The sequence below is a fragment of the Scleropages formosus genome, chromosome 21 (genome assembly GCF_900964775.1).
Source record: "Scleropages formosus chromosome 21, fSclFor1.1, whole genome shotgun sequence".
NCBI lineage: Eukaryota > Metazoa > Chordata > Actinopteri > Osteoglossiformes > Osteoglossidae > Scleropages > Scleropages formosus.
In genome coordinates, this window is record NC_041826.1 from 10,722,746 (window position 1) to 10,745,175 (window position 22,430).

The 22,430-nt window shown below is 52.4% G+C and overlaps 1 protein-coding gene across 1 annotated transcript; it reads left to right on the forward strand.

Moving 5' to 3' along the window:
• Positions 1-288: 288 nt before the first annotated feature.
• LOC108920307 (voltage-gated potassium channel subunit beta-3) lies at positions 289-19,916 on the forward strand. Its single transcript, XM_029247480.1, has 14 exons — positions 289-1,854; positions 9,085-9,128; positions 9,305-9,342; positions 9,452-9,531; positions 9,822-9,866; positions 10,017-10,061; positions 10,443-10,486; positions 11,149-11,235; positions 11,472-11,557; positions 11,887-12,007; positions 12,608-12,702; positions 13,469-13,589; positions 13,675-13,763; positions 15,348-19,916. The coding sequence occupies exons 1-14, from the start codon at positions 1,613-1,615 to the stop codon at positions 15,435-15,437; spliced, it is 1,227 nt and encodes a 408-aa protein (XP_029103313.1). The 5' UTR covers positions 289-1,612; the 3' UTR covers positions 15,438-19,916.
• Positions 19,917-22,430: the final 2,514 nt, after the last annotated feature.

Consider the following 22,430-nt stretch of genomic DNA (forward strand, 5'->3'; position numbering starts at 1 on the left):
CCCGTCACACGCAGGCTGCGCGCATCGGAGCGCTGGGGTGGGCAAGCGGGGTAAAAACATGGTGAAAACGAGCTTCGAGCACAGAGCTGCACATACTAGTCGATGTTCATCAATACAATGAAATTAAATGACAAATCCATAATAATAATTAATGATAGCGGGCAGTGTGTGTGAGACGCTCAGCCCGCAGACGCGGTATCGGGTGTGTTTTCGGTGCGGACGGAGCTCTCCGCTGAAATCGTCATTTTTTGCCACACGCGCGCGTCTCTCGCGCACGGCAGAGCCGTAGAAGCGCGCGCGCGCATGGCGAGCCCCCGCGTGTGAGTGCAGTTCGCTTTTCATCCTCGGTGAACGTCATAATCCGTAATACATTTAATACTGATTTTGCTTTTTGCGCACTGGTGGTGGAAGAGAGAGAGGAGTTGCGCGTGCACACAGCGCGGAGAGAGAGAGAGAGAGAGGTGGGGATGTGGGGGAGCACAGGGGAGACGCACACAATCGCACACGCACACACACACACACACTCACACACAGCGAGCAGCGGAGGAGCGGCGCTGTACCGCAGTCGTGGCGCGCGCTCACACCCTCGCCTCGCGGTCACACCTCCGTCTCCTTCTGTCCGTTCCGCCTGTTTTTCCTTTCTTTTTTCTCTATTTCTGCAGATGAACCGACGCGGGGGGTTTCATTGAGGCGACCACCCTCCACGCGCGCGCTCCGTTTAAATGCCCCCTCTGTGCTGCGGCCGCCGAACGCGCGCCGTTGTGCCGCGAGCCGCGGACTGCGCGCGGGGCGCTCGGACCCCTCACTCCCACGGTGGGACCCCGCGATGAGGACTGTCTTCCACCTTCGGCGACGCGCGTGTGAGCGAGCAGCGCGTGAGTCACAGAGCGTCGCTCCCGCGTTGTGCGCGCGCATGTGGGCGTGTGTGTGAGAGCGCGTGGCTCACTGTCCGTTCGGGGGTCCGATTCGCAGGGTCCGGAGCGCCCAACCCAGTGCCGTTAGCGACCCCGCGGTGCGCCGCAAGAGAAGGCGCGCGTGAGGGAGTCAATGTGTCAGTCAGCCAGTCGGGCAGCGGTGCACCGCGCGTGAGCCGGTTTCCGGGCAGAATCTGTTGCGCTGTGCGCGTGGCGGCGAGGCGGGGGGGGGGCATCGCGGTCCTGCGGAGGACGCCGGGTAGCGGCATGGTGGAGCGTCTGTGCGCGCGAGCTTCTCGGAGGTAGGAGCGAAAAGCCCACCGGAGCCTGGGGCTCGGTCAGCCTGGACACCCGACGGTCAGCGCCCAACGGTCACGGTGCTCAGCACCCAACCGCCAACGGCCGCAGCGCTCTGGACCCAACGGTCAGGACCCAACAGTCACAGCGGTCAGGACCCAACGGTCAACAACCAGCAGTCAAAGCACTTGACTCCTGATCCCGCGGTCACAGAGGTCGGCACCCGACAGTCAGGACCAAGGCCAGCGGGGACGAGCGACCCAGCGGTCGACGTTGTCAGCGTCCAAAGCACCGCCAGCTGAGGCCACGCCCCTGCTCGAGACGGGGCGGAGTCAGGCGTAGGGTCGCCCTCCCACTCAACCCAGGGGCCTGGAGCTGAAGCGCAGGGGTGCCCCTTCAGGATGCAGGTGTCCTTCGCCTGCACCGAGCACAACCTGAAGAGCCGCAGTGAGGACCGGCTCTGCGGCCTGCGCACCGCGCCGCCACCGGGGGGCGGGGGCGGCGGACAGGGGGGCAACGGCCACCACGGCACCCAGAGCCTGGCCAAACCCAAGGAGGTCACATCGGTCGCCATGAAGAACGTCCCCCAGGGCCACGCCCACATGAAGGAGGCCATTGGGCGGCACAGCAGCATGAAGTACAGGTGAGTGGGTGGGGCGGTGGGTGGAGTCCACGTAATAAACAGCGGTCGGGCGGTTGGCACTGCACCAGTCGGCCTCATTCACCCAGCGTTTCGGGGCATTAAAGTCTACCGTGGAGGGGATGTGGAGCCCGGTACCTGAGTCGAACCCGTGCCGCGCCGCGGCGCGAGTGGACACGTGTGTCGTTTTGACGCTGTGGGACTTTTGCGTGTGTAAAGGTTCTTTGGGCCCTGGCGCTGTAACCGATACGCTGAATGAATCACCGCCGCCCGACTTGTTTATACGTCCTCTTTAAATATTCATGGCTCTTGAAACACTGTGAAATTTTGATGACCACTTCGGCCGTGGATCTGCCCCCGGGGGGTGCCGGCGTGGATGCGGGTTCGAGTGGGTTACCTGAGCAGGTGATATTAGAAAAAAAAAAGGAGATGCTCCTTTAGATCTCTGTTTCCTGGATGTGTGCGTCTGCATGAGTGTGTGTGTGTGTTTGTGCTGCGTGTTTAACCAAATATTTTCTGTTTATGTTGGTGTGTGTGCATGTGTGTGCGTCCACATACAATTCACAAGATTCACACAGAGTGTCTCGTCGCTGCTAATGGTGACAAGGTGAAAAAAATCAACAAATGCGCTCCTGTGTCGTATCACACACCCCCCACCGCCCAGGAAAAAAATACTACATGTGTGAAATACCACATAGCCGATATATGTAATGCACGTAAAACACTATGTAGCGTGTTTTGAGCGTCCGGTTGCACTGCAGGGACACGTTCGTGTGTGAGCGTTGAGTCCGTCGCCCCCGGATGACAGGGGGGCTTCTTTTACTGTCTGGGGCTGTAATCATCACTGCAGTTAAGGCAACGATGATCTCTCGTTCATATTGCAGTTCGTAACTCTGATGCTTTTTGACACAAACTCTCATATTTGGTCATTTTTTTCCAAAAAGTGTCTTACAGTTTTTTACCCTTGTGTACCGCTGGGTAATTTCTGCTGGAGAATCCGGGCGGCGTAGCTGATCAAGGACACTATAGCAGAAGGTGGGATTCGAACCTTCGACCTTCAGATGTTCTAACCGCTATGACAGCAGCTGCCCCATTCGGCGTAATTTTTACTGTATCATTTCCTGGTGAAAACCTTACTCGGGGGTGCTACAGCAATAGATTCGAACCTGCGACCTCTGAAGCTGAAGGTGGTAGTTCCGGCGCCCCGTTCAAAGCAGCACTAACGGCTGTGCCGATGAAGCGCTCATCCCAGCATCGCTGTGAAATGGCCCGGCCCCCCCGTCACATCAGCAAACCCGGTGAAATGGGAATGAAGACTGAGGTCAGAGCCCCGCTCTAACCTCTAAGCAGAGAATCATTCGAACCCAAGGACATTTTTACTTATTGTATGTTCGTCCATCGATACGGCTAGAGATTTTACCGTGCTTTGCTAAAGGCTACCGCTGCAGGGCCCCTCCATCAAGTGAAATGAATGACTTATGTGTTATATTTACATTTTTTAATGCTTTTTGCCATAGTGACATATGGTGTTTATTAACTAGCGCTGATCTGACATCTTTACCCGAGGTGATTTACAGTGTTCGATACACTACAGCACAGTACAGTAGAGTACAGTACCTATAGTCAATCACACATCTGTGGAAATGAATGTAAATGAACCGTTATGCCCCTTTTCTCAAATATTTTCACATATATTTTTGCTCGGTCTGAACTTTTAATTAGACGCCGTAATCCGGCCGGTTTTGGCGGTCAGATGTGGCGGGGTTCCAGGCTGTGGCTCAAGGTGTGACTTCGGTCACTACAGTTGTGGATTTGTGGACTGTGTTGCGCTTTTACGTGCTGGGGGTGTGGCCTTACGTACCAGGGGTGTGGCCTTGTGTGCTGTGGGCGTGGCCTTTCAGTGCTGTAATTTCAGCACGGAATTAACAATGTTAATATAACAAAAGTAACAAAATAAATATGAGAACAAATTGTTTCATGCCTTAATTGAAAGTTAATTTAATACCACAGAGGAAATGCAGTATTTATAGGTAAGGAAGTGGTGTGAAGCAGCTGGTCGCAGAGTGGGGCACAGGATCAGTCCTAAAGTGAGCGCACCGTGTGTTCCTTTGCCATTCTCTTCCCTGAGGGCTCATTTATTTATGCAGCCGGATGTAGTACCAATAAAGCTGTGGTTAAGTCCCCATGATGGACTGGTGTCCCATCCTGGGTGTACTCTGACTAGCCCAGTACCCTGTACTTCCAGAATAGGCTCCGCACCACCTCGACCCCGTGTCGCTGAGAGTCCTAGTCAAGCACCTGCAATTCACCGAGGGGACAACAGACTCCCTCGCAGCACCGGAATGGAATTCTCTGAGGTCACAGGTTCGAGGTCCCGGTCTGGAGCATCGCGCATGACCACGTCTCTCAAGACAGACGAGTGACCTTGACGTCTCCCTGTGGCACCCAGGGCCTCCGAGAGTAGTGGGCTTGCGTCTTCCTCTGCTCATCTGCCCGACTCGTTGTCGGGTCTCATCCCACCAACTCTCATGCTGGGGTTTAGGTCACTGCACTGTGACAGCAACCAGAGAGTCTGAGCCAAAGGTTGTTGGTTCACAACCCAGATGAGACTCTGAACCTCAGCTGTCTCGTCTGTGTGTGTCTCTCCGGAGGACACGATGTAAATGAGGGCCGTGACTTCCGCTGGACACGCTCTCCAAGGAGAAGCCAACACCCCATAGGGTTCCATCCCACGCCTGTGATGTCATGGTGGCCAGTGGTGGGAGCCACAGCCAATCAGAGCCATCGATTACCAGGGTCACCCCCATGGCACCACGTCGCCTGAGTGTGGCGCTCGTGTGCGTGCTCTCCGTGTGCCGATGCCCCCCACCAATGCGGGTCTCGTTGGCGCCCCATCCGAGCACCCTCCCCCGGCTCGAGGGGGGCTCCCAGGGAGGGGCCCCTTAACTGCCTACGCTAACTAATTAGAAGGGTCTGGGCGACAGAGTAGCACCAGACGTGAATGTGGTCTCGGCCCACTGTTTCCCTGCCTGCCCCACTCCCCCTCGCTCACTCGCTTGCTTGCTCACTCTCTGCTGTGCTCCTTTCAGTAAACACAGTACGGTGCATTGCAGTATTCTGAGCTGTGGAGTGCCTGTGTTTGCGTGTGTGTGTGTGTGTGTGTGTGTGTGTGTGTGTGTGCACACCTGCCTCTGCGTGAGACCTAATCTTTCCGTCGCAGAATATGCTGTCCTTGCACTATGTCAATTTTCGATTTCCATGGCCGGCTGCACATCTGTGTGTTCGCCGTCGCGCTGCTCGCCGCCGCTGCTTTCCACACGCTGCGCAAACACACACTTCGATCGAGGGGGTGGCACGCCGTCCCCGGGTTCCGTTTTATTCGTTAATTGAACTGCACACGTTGCCGCTCGTATGTTCCGTGTTTGGCGCGAGACGTGTGTACGGGGTGCGTGTGTGTTTGTGCACGTATGTTGAGCTGTTTTTTAGGGACTTTGATTAGTCTCCTCTCATCTCAGAAACACACAGACGCACACATACACACGCGTTGACCAATGGGATCCGTGTCTCACCGCAGTCCCCAGCTGGAGCTGTGACCACAGAACCCTGCGGGGGACAGTCGAGTGCAGTCTGTACCTTCACTTTGGCGGCCTGCGGGGGCCCAGTAATAAACACTGAGGGTGTCAGGGCTCTCCTTCTTACGGGGGTGTTTCGTGTGTGTGTGGTCAGCGCTCGGCGCTTTAATAAGAGTTGATTGTATAAGAGGACCTTTGTGAGAGGCATCGCACTTCGTGTGAGGGGGGCATCTCTTGCAGAACCTTCTGGAAACTGGTAGCCGTGGGGCGTGCGGCGCGGAGGTACACCTGGGCACGACAGCCGCAGACAGTCCTGGCCGTCACCGTGGCGACACATTGCGACAACTGTGTGTGCAAAATGAGTCCGGTGCGAGCGACGGAGCATTTGGCCCTTAGGCTGCCTCCCGGTGATCAGGTGCGCTGCGTGTGGCCCCGCGTGTGTGACGCACCGGGGGTGCGTGAGCGCTGTCCGCTACGCGCTGCTCAGCCCGGATCACCGGAGCGGATCTTCATCATCCTGAGGAAAGCAATCAGTGAGAAATCCCGGATAGCTCTGTGTGTGTGTGTGTGTGTGTGTGTGGAGCGCGCGCTCTTCGCTTGTTCCGCTTCCCAGGTACTTTGTGTGATGAATGGAGGCGATTAAATCGCACGTCTCCCTCGCGGTGTGTGTGTACTTAATGAGACAAACACACAGGACACGCACAGCATGCGACACACCTGCGCACACGCACGCTGACATACGCACGCTCAGAAGCGAGCATGGTATTGCGCATGCAGACAAACACATGCTCCACACACACACACACACACACACACTGCGCACGCTCTTACTGCAACCCTGAGCCGCAGCAGATGAAATACACAGGACTCCAGACAGGCGCACGCACACACTCACACGCGCGCACACACATGCACGCGCACACAAAGACACGCACGGTGACACACAAGCGTGTTCCTGAAATAGCCACAGCAGACAGACATAAATAGATGGGAGAGATAATGCGGGACCCGTGTGCCCACACTATGCCGCTCCCATGGTCCCTCTCTCGACGGGTGTGGGGGGGGGGGTGCCATAAGCGAGATGAAAGTCCCCCCCACTGATGGTTCTTGTTCTCCATCTGGAAACACACCCACCCCCTAGGGTCCCACCCACTGAGGACAGGCTGGGGGGAGGAGCACATCATGTGTGTCTGCTCCCGTATTGGACCCCCCCCCGCCCCCCGGAAGTACCGCACCTGCCGGGACGTGACGACGCACCCTCCCGCTGGAGCCGGCACTCTGACCACACAGTTAGGATGGGACAGGATGGTACTTTTTTAACCCCTGCAGGGAAACTCATGCGGAGCAGCTCAATACGACACAGCCCAGCAAACTAATATCGGCAAAATAATAAACAATAAATAGGAAATAAAAGAGACAGTTATAAGTCGCACTTAAACTAGATGGTAAATCAGTTAAACGAGTCTTTATTGCTGTCGTGGAATTAACTGGCCCGTCGTTTTTGGTACGGAGGACCATGCTAAAGAGCTCATGGCGATCACCTCGTGAAGGGGATGTGAGCCAGTGTCCTTACTGGACTCTAACTTTCTGCTCATCCTGGTCTCTTCCACTCTCTGCACTGCGCTTGGGGTCGGAGCAGCGGCAGGACCTGCTTTCTTCACCATCTCCTCCAGCAGAGATGTTCCCCCCAGCACACAGCTCCACAGAAGGTGATGCTGGTGCCTACAGTCTGATAGAACACATTGAAGCACCTGGTCCGTCTGAGAAGGTGCAGAGCCTCTCGGTCCACGTGGTGTGAGACCAGTCCAGCTTGTTGATGTGGACCCCCAGGTGTCTGTAGGAGAGAACCACCTCCACATCTGTTCCATCGATGGTCACGTGGCGGGAGGGCAATGACACGGGGGAAGTCGACCACCAGCTCCTTAGTCCATTTGATGCTGAGCTGAAGGTGGTTTACCTCACACCCTGAGACAGAGTCCTCACTTAGACACCCGTACCACACATGGTCACCTTCTCTACGCACTCGTCCAGAGTCACCAGAGGACGTCTGCGGTAACACAGTGCAGTCCACTGTTGGAGGTCGGCGATGTAGAGGCTGAGCAGAATGGAGACACTACCGGTCCCCGGGAGGGACACCTGTGCTACCCACCGCCACGGCGGAGACAAAATCTCTCAGGGCTCGACACGCTACTGTCTGCCTGTTTGTCCAAAATCGAGGACAGCCGCTGTGCGTCCACGGTCCTCAGCTGGAATGGGCGAATGGTACTGAAGGCGCTGGAGGAGTTAGACCCTTGCGGTGCGGCTGCCTTTCTCCAGGTGGGAATAGGCCCCGCGGAGCGTGCGGATGATCGCGTCATCAAGTCAGCAGCCCCGGTCCCGGGGGGCCCTGCCGTTGGACCCTCAGGCGGTCGACCCAGATCTGCTTCTCTCGCAACATCCAGCTGTGCAGAAATGGGCCAAAGAGTGAAACTTTTCGCATTAAAGTGCCTAATAAGCAGCCGGGGGACCAGAGCGGAGGGTGCAGGTGCGAGAGCGCGCCGTCGCCGTGGTGACCCATGCTCATCCATTAATGATCTCGCCTCTAATCAGTGCGCGCGACGCCGTGCCCTTGTCATGGACGCCCCGCGCCCCCCGTCAGTGAGTTAACCTCCTATAGATCCTATTACCCTTGCTGATGAATCAATGCACCTGCTACAGACATATTGAGTTCATTTGTAAATTAATGAACCTGCTCTGGGGGGCGTGCCCGCAGTTAATGAACCGGGTTCGAAGGGAGGAGTTGCCTTTGCGTCGCGCTCCGGCGACACTCGACATTGCCACGCTGCTAAGTTGTCCGAACTGGTCTACTGGAAAAACTCTTATGACAGTGACTTATTTGCTGGGGTGTGGAATATATTGCTTCATGGAGTTGGGTTACATTTATAATCCATCTCAGGGGCGCAAGAGCAGGTCCCCACCTGTGGTTCGAACCTGCAGCCCTTTGAGGTAGAAGAGGAGAGAGAAGCAGGTACAGTCTGCGGTTCATTTATTCACTTAGTCGTTTACACTTTTCTCTAAAATGACTTATGGTGATTATTAAGTGGTATTGATCTGACACCTTAACACACACACACTGATACCAGTCCACTTGGGACACAAGTCTTGCGGTTTTAAACCCACAGCCCAGACACCGTGCGGCACCAGCGCTACGCTCCAGTTGCGCATCGCTGAGAGACGGGGTTCGGGCAAACCAGCACGGGCACGGTCTCCGCAACCAGGTACTTAACCTGTGACCGAGGCGGTCGCACTCCCGGAGCTCAGCATGCGGTCCTGTCCACAGCCGGGTGTCAAACGGTCGCTCCGCGGCGTCGTGCCAAAGCCCCGCTGTCGGCCTTGGCACGGCGAAGACTTCGCTCGTCCTGCCCCGCGGGCGCCCCTCGCCCGCTGTCCGCCTCCTGCCAGATGCTCATGTGGCACAAGTTGTCCTCCACCAAATGTTCACGCTGGCTTAACTGGCTCCTGCAGTGCCCCCTGCTGGCTGGAGGGCTCCGGGCAGCACTTTGGGTGAGGGGGTGTCGTCCTCGCGCCAGCCTCATTAATGTGGTAAATGTTAATGTCGTGTGTGATGAGCGGCGTGTTTGGCGCTGAAGCCCTTCCCTCTCTCTCTTTCGCACGCCCATAGGAACCTTGGGAAGTCGGGCCTGCGCGTGTCCTGCCTCGGCCTGGGTGAGTTGACCGCTGGCTTGCTCTGCTTACTCCCTGTGACGCGGTCGCTCAGATTGGACCACCCACCGACTATCAGTTACCCATAATGCCACAGTATTCCCCATCAGGGCTAGTCTACAGAGACCTGGGGAGTAGGTGGAACACATTGTTCATCTCATCCTCTGCTTTGTTGCCAGGCACCTGGGTGACCTTCGGATCGCAGATTTCTGACGAGGTGAGTGAAACCCGCGTGTGCGATAGATGCGGCAGAAATGTGGTCCCGGTTAGGGCCCCCGCCTGACCGCTATCCCGTACTCTCCCTACCTCTCTGTGCCCCCTCCCAGATGGCCGAGAGCCTGATGACCATCGCCTACGAGAACGGCATCAACCTGTTCGACACTGCGGAGGTGTACGCCTCGGGGAGGTGCGTTCGCGTGCGGCCGTCGCCTTTGTCTGCGCCTGTCGTTTACGCATTCCGGCTCTTTCTCTCTGTCTCTCTCTCTCCTGCGAATGCATCAGTGCTCAGGCTCGCGGTGCGAGAGCTGCGCCGATGTGCCGACTGACTGCTAATGCATGAGGGTGGTCTAGCAGTCAGAGCTGGGGTAGCATGTTGCTCCATCCTCTGCAGACTGCAGTGCTTTTGCTTTCAGGACTCAGCTAAGATGCACGCTCTCTCTCTCTCTCTCTCTCTCTCTCTCTCTGTCTCACCTTTAGGGCTGAAATCACCCTGGGCAGCATCATCAAAAAGAAAGGATGGAGGTGATGTGTCAAACAGTGACCTTGAATCGCACCAGTATTGTATACCGTTGGTTAACTGGTCTTGCGGCAGCGTTTGGAATGCAAATCAAGCCTTTGATCTGATCGGACTGTTTATGCCCCGCCCACACGCCTGTTGCTCTTTCTTTTCAGACGCTCCAGTTTTGTGGTAACCACCAAAATTTACTGGGGAGGACAGTAAGTGTCTCCTGCCACCGGTACACGGACGCAGCGCGGGCACAAATCACACGGATAAATAATGTAAAGTTTTGAATGATCGGCAAACGAGTGTCAAATCAAATTTAAAAAATGTAATAATTTGAACAGGACGGCATGTTAAACGACACAGACGAGGGGTCCAGTTGCCCCTTCGAAGTGCGATTAGTTCTGACCTTTTTGATACACGGCATTTTCCTGATAATGCATGAATGACTCAGATCTTGAGAAATTTTGCGGAGAATCCCGTCGCCGCTCTGAAGCTGTTTGCTCATGGTTGGACCCGGGACCCGGGAGTCGATGGACCCGGCACGTTGCGTTCCGCGCAAACCGGCTGATGACAATACCCTTTTTGACCCGCAGGGCGGAGACAGAGAGGGGGCTTTCCAGAAAGCACATCATTGAAGGTACGGATCATCGTCATCGCATCGTCATTGAGATCGTCAGCAGGTTTTACCTGTTTTCGGAAGCAGCGGACTCTACCGATGGAAGCGGAAGTGCCCGCTAAGCTCCCCGCTGGCGTCCCTCTGGGTTCTCTTCCCAGTTCCACTCTCGCGTGAACTCATCTGCCATCGTGCTCCACATGTGCGAGGCACGGTTCAGCTGCGCTTTCGCTGCGATGACGGCTCCTGTTTACGCGCGCACTGGAGCAACGCGGTTTCGGCCTCCGGGGACCGCAACCCAATTATCTCGGAACCCGACCCCCCCCGGGCCGCGCAGCTCCCCCCCCCCCCCAGCTTCCTCAGCATCCTCAGCAATTCTTTGCGTGCGCTTCGTGTGCCAGTTCTTCGTGTTTATAGCTGTTGCCATCATTGCAGCCGTTCTCCTCCCGTGATGCGTAGCGACGCACGCGGCCGCCGCCGTTCACACGTAGCAAATATTTGCATAAAGTACTCAAAATATTAAAATTTCACTTGCCCTAAACGCGTCGAACGTTGCGTTCATTTTGCCTTTTGATGTCTTATTGTTATCTGGTTGCATCTGAAGGACACGTGTTTGGTCACGTGACATATTGGCACAGCTTGCGATGCCGTTGATGACAGAAGCGATGATGTCATCACCCACGCAGGTCTGCGGGGGTCGCTGTCCAGGCTGCAGCTGGAGTACGTGGACATCGTCTTCGCCAATCGCACGGACGTCAACAGCCCCATGGAAGGTGAGGGCTGCCGCGTTTGTGGCGGCGCGAAGTCGGCACGCGTGTGCAAGTTACTGCAATTTCTCGCTGCGCTGCACGTGTTCTCACGTGTTTCACGTCACGTGTGTGTTGTCTGATGGGAGGGGGGCAGCGAGGCAAGGCTCAGTGTGTGATAAGCGCGTGTGTTGTAGGATCTCGGTTGGTGACCGCGTCCCTTGAGTACTCAATGTGTCTCCCTGCGTGCGTGTGTGTTCCAGAGGTGGTGCGCGCCATGACCTTCGTGATCAACCAGGGTATGGCCATGTACTGGGGCACGTCACGCTGGAGCGCCATGGAGATCATGGTGCGTCTGCCCTGCCTCCTGGTAACCCAGCAATGACCTCAACAACAACCAATGACACTCCATGTAGACGCTTTGCCGAAATCCTTTTATCGATTGTCTTCATTCGCCCAACGTGAGGAACAAGTCACGTGCGGCTAATAGAGTAATCCTCGGGGTAGGGTAATCGTAGGGTAAAAACTCTCCCAAACAGTACTGGACACTGGAGGAGCAACATTATCAGCTAATAACAAAGGATAATAGTAATAACAGGAACTGGTTTCTGGCCCGCTAGCAGTCGTTGGGTGTTGCGAGTCTTTGACGATGGTGCGTTTTCGTCCTCCTGCCACCAGGAAGCGTACTCCGTGGCCCGCCAGTTCAACCTGATCCCGCCCGTTTGCGAGCAGGCTGAGTACCACTACTTCCAGAGGGACAAGGTGGAGGTCCAGCTGCCAGAGCTCTACCACAAGATCGGTGAGTCATAGGATGAGCTTTTCTCTCTGCTGGAAGGGCTGAATGGTTCTGAAGGCACTGCAGGAGTCAAAAAACTTCCCATAATCCCACAGGAGCTGGAGGGTACTGCGGTGCACTGCTGCCCTCACTGGGCACCATTCCCATCAATAGGCGCTAGAACTTTGCTTCCTCCCCAAATCCCTCAGATCCTACATGTCTCACCGTCGGTCGCTCGGTGGCGCCTCTTGTGGTGACATGTGGATGCAATGTGAACGTAGCACCAGTTCTAAAATAAGGCACTACCTGATGCCGAGGTCCCACAGGTGCGTCGCTCGGGACCGTTACATCGTGGCTATCGAGATATTTTTTTGGCTCGATCTATGTAACGACGTCCCCTCGTCGCGGTATCGATAACCAGGCACTCCAGTCACCGCGTGGTCATACACTCGGTCACGATTTCATCAGCTGTGACTAATGTCTGTCTTCACTGGGCTTCTATGTTCAGCTGCAGCAACTGAGATGTATTTCTTTCTCAAGTTTGTTGAGAATCTTTGCTCCTGTGTGTGTCTGCGTGTGTGTGTGTGTGTGTGTGTGTGTGTGTGTGTGTCACATGCATGCCAGGTGTGGGAGCGATGACCTGGTCTCCGCTGGCCTGCGGTCTGATCACGGGGAAGTACAACGAAGGTGTCCCTGATTGTTCCAGAGCTGCCATGAAGGTGAGCGATCAGCCGGCGCCCCCGAACTGACAAACCCCATCATTGAACCGATTGATTCGCTGATCGATAACCTCTGTGAGCATCAAGAGCACAGTAATAGTTGTGGTCCAAAAGTGGGCAGCAGGGGGGCAGCATAATGGTTAGATCTGGTGCCTTACGCTGGAAGGACCTGGATTCGAATCCCACCTCCTGCTGTCATGCCTTTGGTCAAGATACTTGACTGGAACTGATACAGTGAAAAGTGCCCTGCTGTATAAATGGGTAAATCAGTGTAAGCAGCTTAACACACACATACACACATTGTCTGAACCGCTTGTCCCATGCGGGGTCGCGGGGAACCGGAGCCTAACCCGGTAACTCAGGGCGTAAGGCCGGAGCGGGAGGGGACACACCCAGGACGGGACGCCAGTCCATCACAAGACACCCCAAGCAGGACTCGAACCCCAGACACGCCAGACACGCCAGAAAGCAGGACCCGGTCAAACCCGCTGGACCACCGCACCCCCCGTTGAGCCATTTTAATAAATGTGAAATCATACAGGTTTGACATGGATATAAAAGAATAAATTCCATTGACGGTTTAATTTCCCTCCTTTATTTTAGTCAGTTTTTTCCCTCCATTATTAATAGGTCATCGTTGTTGAGCTCATAATGAGGCCGTTCTTCACGCTGTACAGCGCTGCATGTCGGTTCATTTCTCGCCGCGTTATTGTCGTTTCTGGGGTGCGAGTGGCCGCGTGCTGAGGGACCTTGTCGTGTCTCCCAGGGCTACCAGTGGCTGAAGGAACGCGTGAACAGCGAGGAGGGCCGCCGACAGCTCGCCAAAATCAAAGAGCTCCACCTGCTGGCTGACAGGCTGGGCTGCACCGCCGCACAACTCGCCATTGGTATGGCACCGCACTCTCCCCCCTTCCTGTGAAATGTGAACTATGAAGCACCGCAATACGAAAGACGCTCTCCCGTGTCCCGCAGCCTGGTGTCTCCGCAGCGAGGGCGTGAGCTCTGTGCTTCTGGGGGTCTCCAACACGGAGCAGCTGGTGGAGAACCTGGGTTCCCTGCGGGTAATCCTGACCGCTCCTCATTGACCGCCGAACGCTTGCTCCGCTCGTGTAACCTGTCCCCTTTCCTGACCATAAATTTCAGCGATGGCACACCGCAGCGACAGCTCTAACATACGCGTGGCATGCACGCACCACATGTTAAACCCTCATTGCTGTGCCGAACAACAGACACTTCTTAGTTGCTCATCAAAGACCTCAGTGAAGGACCTCAGGGGGAGGTGTGTCTATGTGTACACCGCGGGTCCCCTACTTACAGACTTAACGGGTGGTCCAGGGGCTCCTCTTCTATTCACACACAGTCCCTACGGGGTCACGGGGAGCCGGAGCCTAACCCGGCAGCACAGGGCGTAAGGCTGGAAGGGGAGGGGACACACCCAGGACGGGACGCCAGTCCATCGCAAGGCACCCCAATCGGGACTCGAACCCCAGACCCACCGGAGAGCATGACCCGGTCCAACCCACTGCACCACCGCGCCCCCCTCCTCTTCTATTCTACCTCCCTATTTTATTATGACTCTATATGCAGCCGCTCGTGTGAATGGTGCTTTTGGACTAAGTGCCTGTGCTTAGTCATTTAGCCACTTAGAATCACGTGTCTGTTAACTCCGAGCTGTACGTCGCTTTGGAGAAAAGCGTCTGCTAAACGAATAAATGTAAATGGTGACATCAGTAATTTGCCAGCTCTGCGCTTCGGATGGGAAGGGAGCAGCAGACTGCGTCTCGCTCACAGGAGTTCAAACGGCCCCTCCCTCCGGTGAGCCGGGACGCCTCGCGCACGTGCCTCACTCCCTTGGCTGGTAATTCATGGCACGTTCCAACGAAGTCCCCTGGCTTTAGCGAGATCAGGGCGTCGAAGAACTCGAAGCAGTGTTTACCCTTCGCAGTCACTACCTGTGAGCACACTGGGCAAAGTTTTGGCAGGCAGTCTGAATCAGGGAAGTGTTCATGGAAACACCGTAAGCAGGGGACACACTGTGTAAACTCTCCCCAGGTATTTGGTGTTTCGTGCTTCACGGATCTGGTACAAGGCTATTAATGCCGCTTGTTGTCAATCATTCTGGATTATTACGGATTAGTATGGTGTGCAGCATCTGGTCCGATCTGGCGAGAGAATCAATTCGGTCAACATAATCAAGTAAAAACGTAATTGTTCCTTTATTTTAAATATGAAAAATTTTCGAATATTTTCATAGTCCGGCTCGTCAACGTTCAGGTCGATGAATTAGGACCATGTAGCACGGGCGAAGCACACACACACACACACACACACACACACACACACACACACACACACACACACACACACACACACACACACACACACACGCTCTATACATACGTATAAATGGGGTTAACTCAAAAAGTATCCCCAAAGATGCTTTCTGTAGACATTATTGCAGATACTTTTTGACTCGGCCTTATCATTTTTGGTGCATGAAGGGAGTGGACAAGACGGGGCTCGAAGCGGTATGGTATGTCACAGGCGCTGTCAGTCATAACCCGGAAACGCGGCCTGATCTCGAGCTCGGATGGAGAGAGCAGCGAAGCTCAGGTTCTGCTCTCGTGTCTCTCTTCTGCTCCCAGGTTCTGTCTCAGATGACGCCGCAGATGGTGAGCGAGATCGACTCGCTCCTTGGGAACAAGCCCCACTCCAAGAAGGAGTCTCGTGCATGAGGGGTGCGAAGGGGCCCAGGAGAGAGAGAGAGAAAGAGAGACGGGACACTGAGGGGGGAAGCGCCGCTTTTTTCCGCCCCTCTAACACCCACCCCTCCTTGCATGTCTTTTCAGCATCATGCTTTCGGTGAAGTTCTGCTCACTGCACATCTCCCTATAGCTTATCTCGGAGAGAAGAGGACGACATACGTCAACGATTGTCCGGTTGACTTCAGGTCTCCGGTAGAATGTTCTGGAAACAGGCTGTTCAGGACGTGACCCTTACGGAAACTGCCGGCAAGTTAAGAGAGTCGCTGTGGGCAGAACCGCAGTCCGCAGACTGTCACACGAGCGCTACCACGTTATGTCCCTCTGCCCTGCGGTGCAGACAGCGTAGTGATGAGTGGGTAAGAGGCGCAGGGCGGGACAGTGCCATCGCCCAGAGTTTCACGCCATCGTCCACGTGTGGGAAACCTGGGTTCCGATTCGTCCTCGTTGAGATGGATAAGTGGGTTCCCGAGGGGCCACGTCAAGTACGGAGCTGAGGTAAAACCCGGACTCACTGCCTACGTGGGGATGGGGTTACTGCAGCGTGGACCTGCACATGGCACAGTGACGGCGGATTGTCCCTTATGTGCAGCTTCGTCTCCTCGCAGAACCTTGATCCTGGAGCACATTTCAGATTCCAGGCACAATGGAGCCATTTCCTTTTATTTATTTCTTTGCATCTATCTATCTATCTATCTATCTATCTGTCTATCTGTTTCTTTGTTTTCCTGTTTACTGGTTCGTTTGTCTTTTTGAAGACTGTTCACTCAGTATGTTAATGTCATGTTAATTATATGCTAATTAGAAATGGAAGACCAGTCCGAGACGAAGTTGCGTGCTGCACGGGAGGCTCACTGCTGACCCCGGTGCAATCTTTCTTTAATTTTACTTTGAGATTTTACAGGGGTTAAAACACCGTATCTCATACAGAAGGAAATTATAGTAATCATAATTGGATTTGTACTCTTTTGAGATGAACGGGGGTGCTCGTTGTATGCCAGTGTAGATACTCCAGTGTATGATTGCGCTACTTCACCTGGTTATTACTGGACGAGGGACCCGGTTCTTATACAGCAATTTCCCCCGATGACATGACTCATGAATATTAATCGCATGATGATGGGCGAAGCGAAGTAGCTTAGTATAGTGGCTCTGTGTGCCTTTGATTTTGACCGCAAACAGTGGTTAAAGGAAAGGCCTCTGGGGGTTTGTGAGGTTCGGCACAGGAAGGGTGAGTCCGTGGAACACGTGGCACGTGGAGTCAAGCGCACGGCCCATGAAAGAGAACCGAGGATGACCTTTGACCGGAGGCGTGTTCCTCATTCATTCATAATCTGTCTTTAGAGCAATGCTTCTGGGATTACTACTGCTACTACTAGTGCTACTACTGCTGATAATTCTTATTAAAATTATTAGTAACATATTTATTGATTTTCTAGCTATATGAATCTCTTGAGTGATTTTAGGCATAAAACATAATGTTTTACAGAGAGAGTCATAATGTGCTCTGCTCTTAGTTTTACTGATAGCATTATGTGTGTGTGGGGTTTTGACTGGACATGCAAACACCGAACAGCGAGAAAGACGCTTTACCCACAGAACACGTCTAACTACAGCAAAATACAAGCTTTGTGTACAAATACATCGATTATAAAATTTTGTTGTAAGGACACTTTTCTATCGTGACGTCTGGATCAACCCTTACAAGCTCAGTCTGTAACTGGTGTTTAGTCATTTTTACTGTGGGTGTGGACTGATTACTCACGATGAGCAACATTGGTTCATAGACGCTGACGCGTATGGTCATCTCTTTTAGAAGTATTCTTGGAATTTCCTACGACGGTCAGTTCCATCGATGTTGCCTGCATTCACATTCTGTGTCCCTGTGTGTGTGTGTGTGTGGAGGACTGGCGGAGAGACTTTCATTCATTCACATTTGCCAGTTTTATTACACCAGGTTGCAGTATTAGAAGCCAAAAGATTTAATTTTTCTAAATAAATGTCAGCTTGTACAATTTTTTATGAATAAGCACGTAAATGATGACCACTGCTGCATCGGCCCCACGGTGGGAATCGTTAGGGAAAAATAATCTGCCATAGATAATGGGGGAAATATGTCAGCCGCGGTGGACTGTTGTGCTCGTCTATCTTATCCCTTTAACGTGCAGCTCGGGCAGGATGCATGTGGTGTGTTTCCGTTGACCTGGACTGACGGGAGCAGGGAGCCAGTGGACATCGCTCTGCATGGTGGCTTCCTCTCCACGGCGGCACTGGGGAAACTTGGTGGAACACGCAGAGTGCCAACACACCTCTCATCAACCTCATCGGGATCGGTGTCGTGTTCTCGAGGAGCAGCGTTACGTCCTTCACGGTGTCTCACCAAAGAGCAACAGCGCCCTCAGGATGTTTCTACCATATGAACATGTCTGCTAGAAGGTGTATTTTTACAGGGTTTCCTTTCGCTGCTGTCCTCTTCCTGGCGTGGGCGTCACCACTCATGAAAGGACAGATGAGTCGATTCCACCGCTCATGAAAGGACAGTTGAGTCGAGTCCGACGCTCATGAACGGCCACTTGAACCCACCACTCATGAAAGCACAGTTGAGTCCACTGCTCACAAAAGGACAGCTGAGTTGAGTCCAACACTCATGAACGGACACTTGAATCCACCACTCATGAATGGACACTTGAAGCCGCCGCTCATGAAAGGACAGTTGAGTCCACTGCGCTGTTGGACCACAGGGAGAGAAAAGGGCGTTGGTCTCTAGCGTTCGGTGAAATCAAGAGCAAACGTGTCAGGGCTGGATGACGCCGTGGCCAAAGCGCCTTCATACGTGGTCTGGACTCTGCTGCAGAACCGTCCCACCTCAGCAGCCCTTACCCCACACGAGGGACTTCACCCCACAGCCCATGCTGAATTTTAGATATAGAAAACCTGCTTTTAGTGAACCTCAGTGGGCTGCCAGCTTGCTTCTGTTGTACTGAGAGACACACAAACCGAAGGCCTCCGCGCCACCGGGTGGGGGACATGAGGACAACGCTCGATGTTGTTTAGCGGAATTGACGATCAGCCGGTCGATGTACATAAACCAGTTGCACTCCTTACTACTGTAACTTTGCCTGTATAACTTATATATTACTGTCTTGCAAAAAAAGAAAAAAGAAAACAGCCCTGTATTGAATGTACTTTGCTTGCCTTTAAAAACTACCAGATGATATGATCTTCTTCCATGATATAACTCCTGTGTTATTGGGTCGGTAGCTGTAGAATATTGATCACTCTGAGCAGAAGAGACTCCCCCGTTTTTGTTTCCCCTTGAATGACCCTGTCTCCTTCCCCCCGGTGCGTTTTGTGTGGGAATGGAGTGTGTTAGCGGAGAGGCTGACAGACACACAGACACACACACACACACACACACACACACACAAAAGTGCACACAAACAAAGGGAGACGGAGTGTGACAGGCACTTGTGGAAGGACAGGTGGTAATTCTGAGATCCAGTCCCACACTGTTGGGTATCAACTGAATGCAGAGGACACAGCTATGTACCGAACACTCCAGTTGGGCAGTTACACACACCATGAAATTTCTGCCCCAAGTTCATCTGATCGTACATGTCTGAAAGGCATCTCCTCGACTTCGCTTCTGTTTTCTGCCCTTTTTACGTCATGTCTGTTTTTAATGCACTCCTGTTTGAGCCGCTGTATTTATTAAGGGCCTGAGAGCAGGCAGGACAGCTTGTGCGGACCTTGGACTTATAACCTGAAGGTGTCCAGGTCAGGTCTTTCGTGAGCGAGGAGCGTAACCTGAACTGCGCTAGAGAAACATCCAGTTGTATGAACAATTACAGCAGCAAATCTCTTTGGATAAAAGCATGAGCTGAACCTAAGAATCATACAATAGTAATCAGTGGGCTCAGAAATGGTACCGCGGTCCGAGATGCCAGGTTCACAGGTTGGCTTCCAGTTACTGGTTGATTTTTGTGCCTCGCCAGCGGTTTACACTGGAGGCACCGCCGCTCGTAGCTGGACTTGATGAGAATTGACTCTCGCCGTGGCTGACTGTCCTCCTCCAGTGCCGTCTGCACCACAGCGGTCACTTTACATGGCTGTCGCCTCACAGTCGCCTGGACCACTCTCTGCCTGAACCTCTCGATGTCTAATTGAACACCTGTTGCTAAAGGTCAAAGCCAAAGACGCATGGAGGAAAGTGGATGCGGCCGAGGTAGCGGAGAGGTTAGGGGGACACAAGCTGTCATATTGGGTTATAGGCCGACCATCGTCTGTGACCATGTGTGTCTGTTGGCCTCTGAGAGTCTGAGCCCAGTGTTTGCTCAGCGAACGTCTAGAAGGAAGACATCCAGAGCGTAATTCTGTGAATGAGGATTGAAATTAATAGGTTAGAGATGTGTGTGTGTGTGTGTGTGTGTGTGTGTGTGTGTGTGTGTGTAAGGGGGAATCTGAGAGGAGGGCTGGACACTGTGCAGCACTTGCAGCATTACACTAAAGATTCAAAATAAAGTCTTCCTGATGAAAATAATACTCCTGCGTACACTCCTCAATTCGACACACACCGTGCTGCACCGCCCACCGACACACGGCTCCCGAAAACAGGGATTCGGCTACATCTGTTTACTGCAGCGTTATAATTTCATCATTTAAAAAAGCTCATCCCCCAACAATTTTAATACTTTGTCCTGACATTTTGGCTGTGTTCTAAAACAATGTACAAATATCGACCTTTAGACTCAACCTTTAGATTACCATGGAAACCCTCCCTCTTGAAAAGAGTGCCGGCCAAATTAATGAATAATAATGCAGCTACTGTGGTGCACATTTTATTTGATAAGGGAAAAGGAGGAACTTCATGTCTTTTTCATTAAGTATCACCTTGTTCTGACCACAGTTTTAGCCGTTTGAAATTCTGGAAAGTGGGGTAGAGGTGGGAGGGAGGACGGAAAAGCTGTAAACATGCCCATCAAGACAGACGTTTAGCCTCTTGCACCAAGCAGCCAGCTGAGAATCTGTACATCCACTGTACCACATTTTACGCCATTCACAATGATGGAAATCCATCTATGTCTTCTGATGGAGTCTAAAGCTCAATTCGTTGTCACTACTTCTCCCAAATGCTCTGTGAGATTCAACAGAGCCTTACATTTATTCGTTTAATCATTTTGCTGGCGCTTTTCTCCAAAGTGACTTACAATGTTATTTATAATGATTTACCCCTTTATACAGCAGGGTAATTTTTACAGTATCAATACAGGGTAAGTACCTTGATCAAGGGCACTACAAAATGAGGTGCGATGGGTCCTTCAAATATTTGAACCTGCGCCTTCCTATTGGTTACATTTGCATGTCAAAAGAAAGCCTTTACTTAAAGGACGTGAGAAGATAAATAATAAATCACCTTTACCAGTGTTTCTCGAATTGTCTGAAGAACCTGTTCCACAGGTGAACATGAGACGTCCTCCTGCAGTAATATTGTGCGTTTATTGAATCACAAGCTTAATGTTGGCTGGCTCAAACCCCAGACCCACCACACAGGAGGCACTGGCCAAACCCACTACACCACCACACCCCCCAAAGTAAAAACACACACACACACATTTTCGGAACCACTTGTCCTATACGGGGTCGCAGGGAACCGGAGCCTACCCCGTAACACAGGGCGTAAGGCCGGAGGGGGAGGGGACACACCCAGGACGGGACGCCAGTCTGTCGCAAGACACCCCCAGCAGGACTCGAACCCCAGACCCACTGGAGAGCAGGACCCAGTCCAACCCACTGCGCCACTGCGTCCCCCACCGAAAGTAAAAACATTTTTTGAAAAAAAATAAGGATATCATATAATCCGTCTTGAATATAAGATTGGTCCTAGACTTCATTGATTATTCTGATTTTGTTGTAGATGATAGCTTTATATTGTTTCTGGATTTCTACAAGGCTTTTGATACTGCTGAGCACCCCTTAATTTTTTATTGTTTACAAAGTTTTGGATTTGGGAATTACTTCTGTAGCATGATGAAAACCCTCTATGCAAATGGTAACAGCTCTGTGAAGTTGAGCCATCGCACCTCCCAAAGATTCTCTCTCAAAAGAGGTATTAGGCAGGGTTGCCCAGTATCTGTGTACCTCTTCCTCCTTGTTGCTCAAGTCTTTTGTCACTTTATTAAGTTAAGTAGTCTGGAAGGTACTTCCACTGAGGGAAGAAGTATTATTATGCCAGTTGGTGGATGATAACTGCTTTATTCTTGAAAGATGTTTTGCAGGTACAGCCTGGTGTTGAATTAATTGAAGTGTTTTCTAAGGCTTCAGGTTTGTGCCTTAACCTTAAAAATAGTGAGCTGCTTGCTTTGAAGGATTGTCCTGTAACATCAATTAGTGGCATCCCTATTAAGGAGAAAATAAAATATTTAGGAATTCAGATAAGTAAGGATCCACTGGACAGAATTGCTCTAAACTCCAATCCCATGACTGATAAGAAAAAAAACAAATTTCATCTTTGGTTATAAATGGTCCTGTCCTTAAAAGGGTGCGTCCTTCTGTTCAAAGCACAAGGTATTTCCAGGCTCACTTATGTTGTCTCTTCAGTGTATTTAGACAGCAGAACTGCTAAAACAATAGACCAGATGCTCTTCAATTTTCTATGGAAAAATCCAGTCTGCTATATCTGGAAGTCTGTGGCTGTCAGCTCACATAAGAATGGTGGCCTTGATTTCTTGGACTTTACTACGTTGAATTTGACTCTTAAAATTAACTGGATGAAGCAATTTCTGAGAAATGATGCCTCCATCTGGAATTTCATTCCAAAATTAGTTTTTGACCAAATCGGTGGCCTCTCATTCCTTCCGATGTGCAATTACAAAATAGAGAAATTACTGGTTAAGTTGTCAGCCTTTCACAAACAGACTCTGCTGGCATGGAAATTAATTTACAAGAACAATTTTTCTCCACATCGGT

What these genes read in the sequence shown, in the direction of transcription:
- LOC108920307 (XM_029247480.1), top strand. Translation starts at nt 1,613, where the DNA reads ATGCAGGTGTCCTTCGCCTGCACCGAGCACAACCTGAAGAGCCGCAGT. An exon ending in CAGAAAGCACATCATTGAAG is followed by an intron (nt 10,487 to 11,148) that starts GTACGGATCATC and finishes TCACCCACGCAG; the next exon opens with GTCTGCGGGGGTCGCTGTCC. An exon ending in CGTCAACAGCCCCATGGAAG is followed by an intron (nt 11,236 to 11,471) that starts GTGAGGGCTGCC and finishes TGTGTGTTCCAG; the next exon opens with AGGTGGTGCGCGCCATGACC.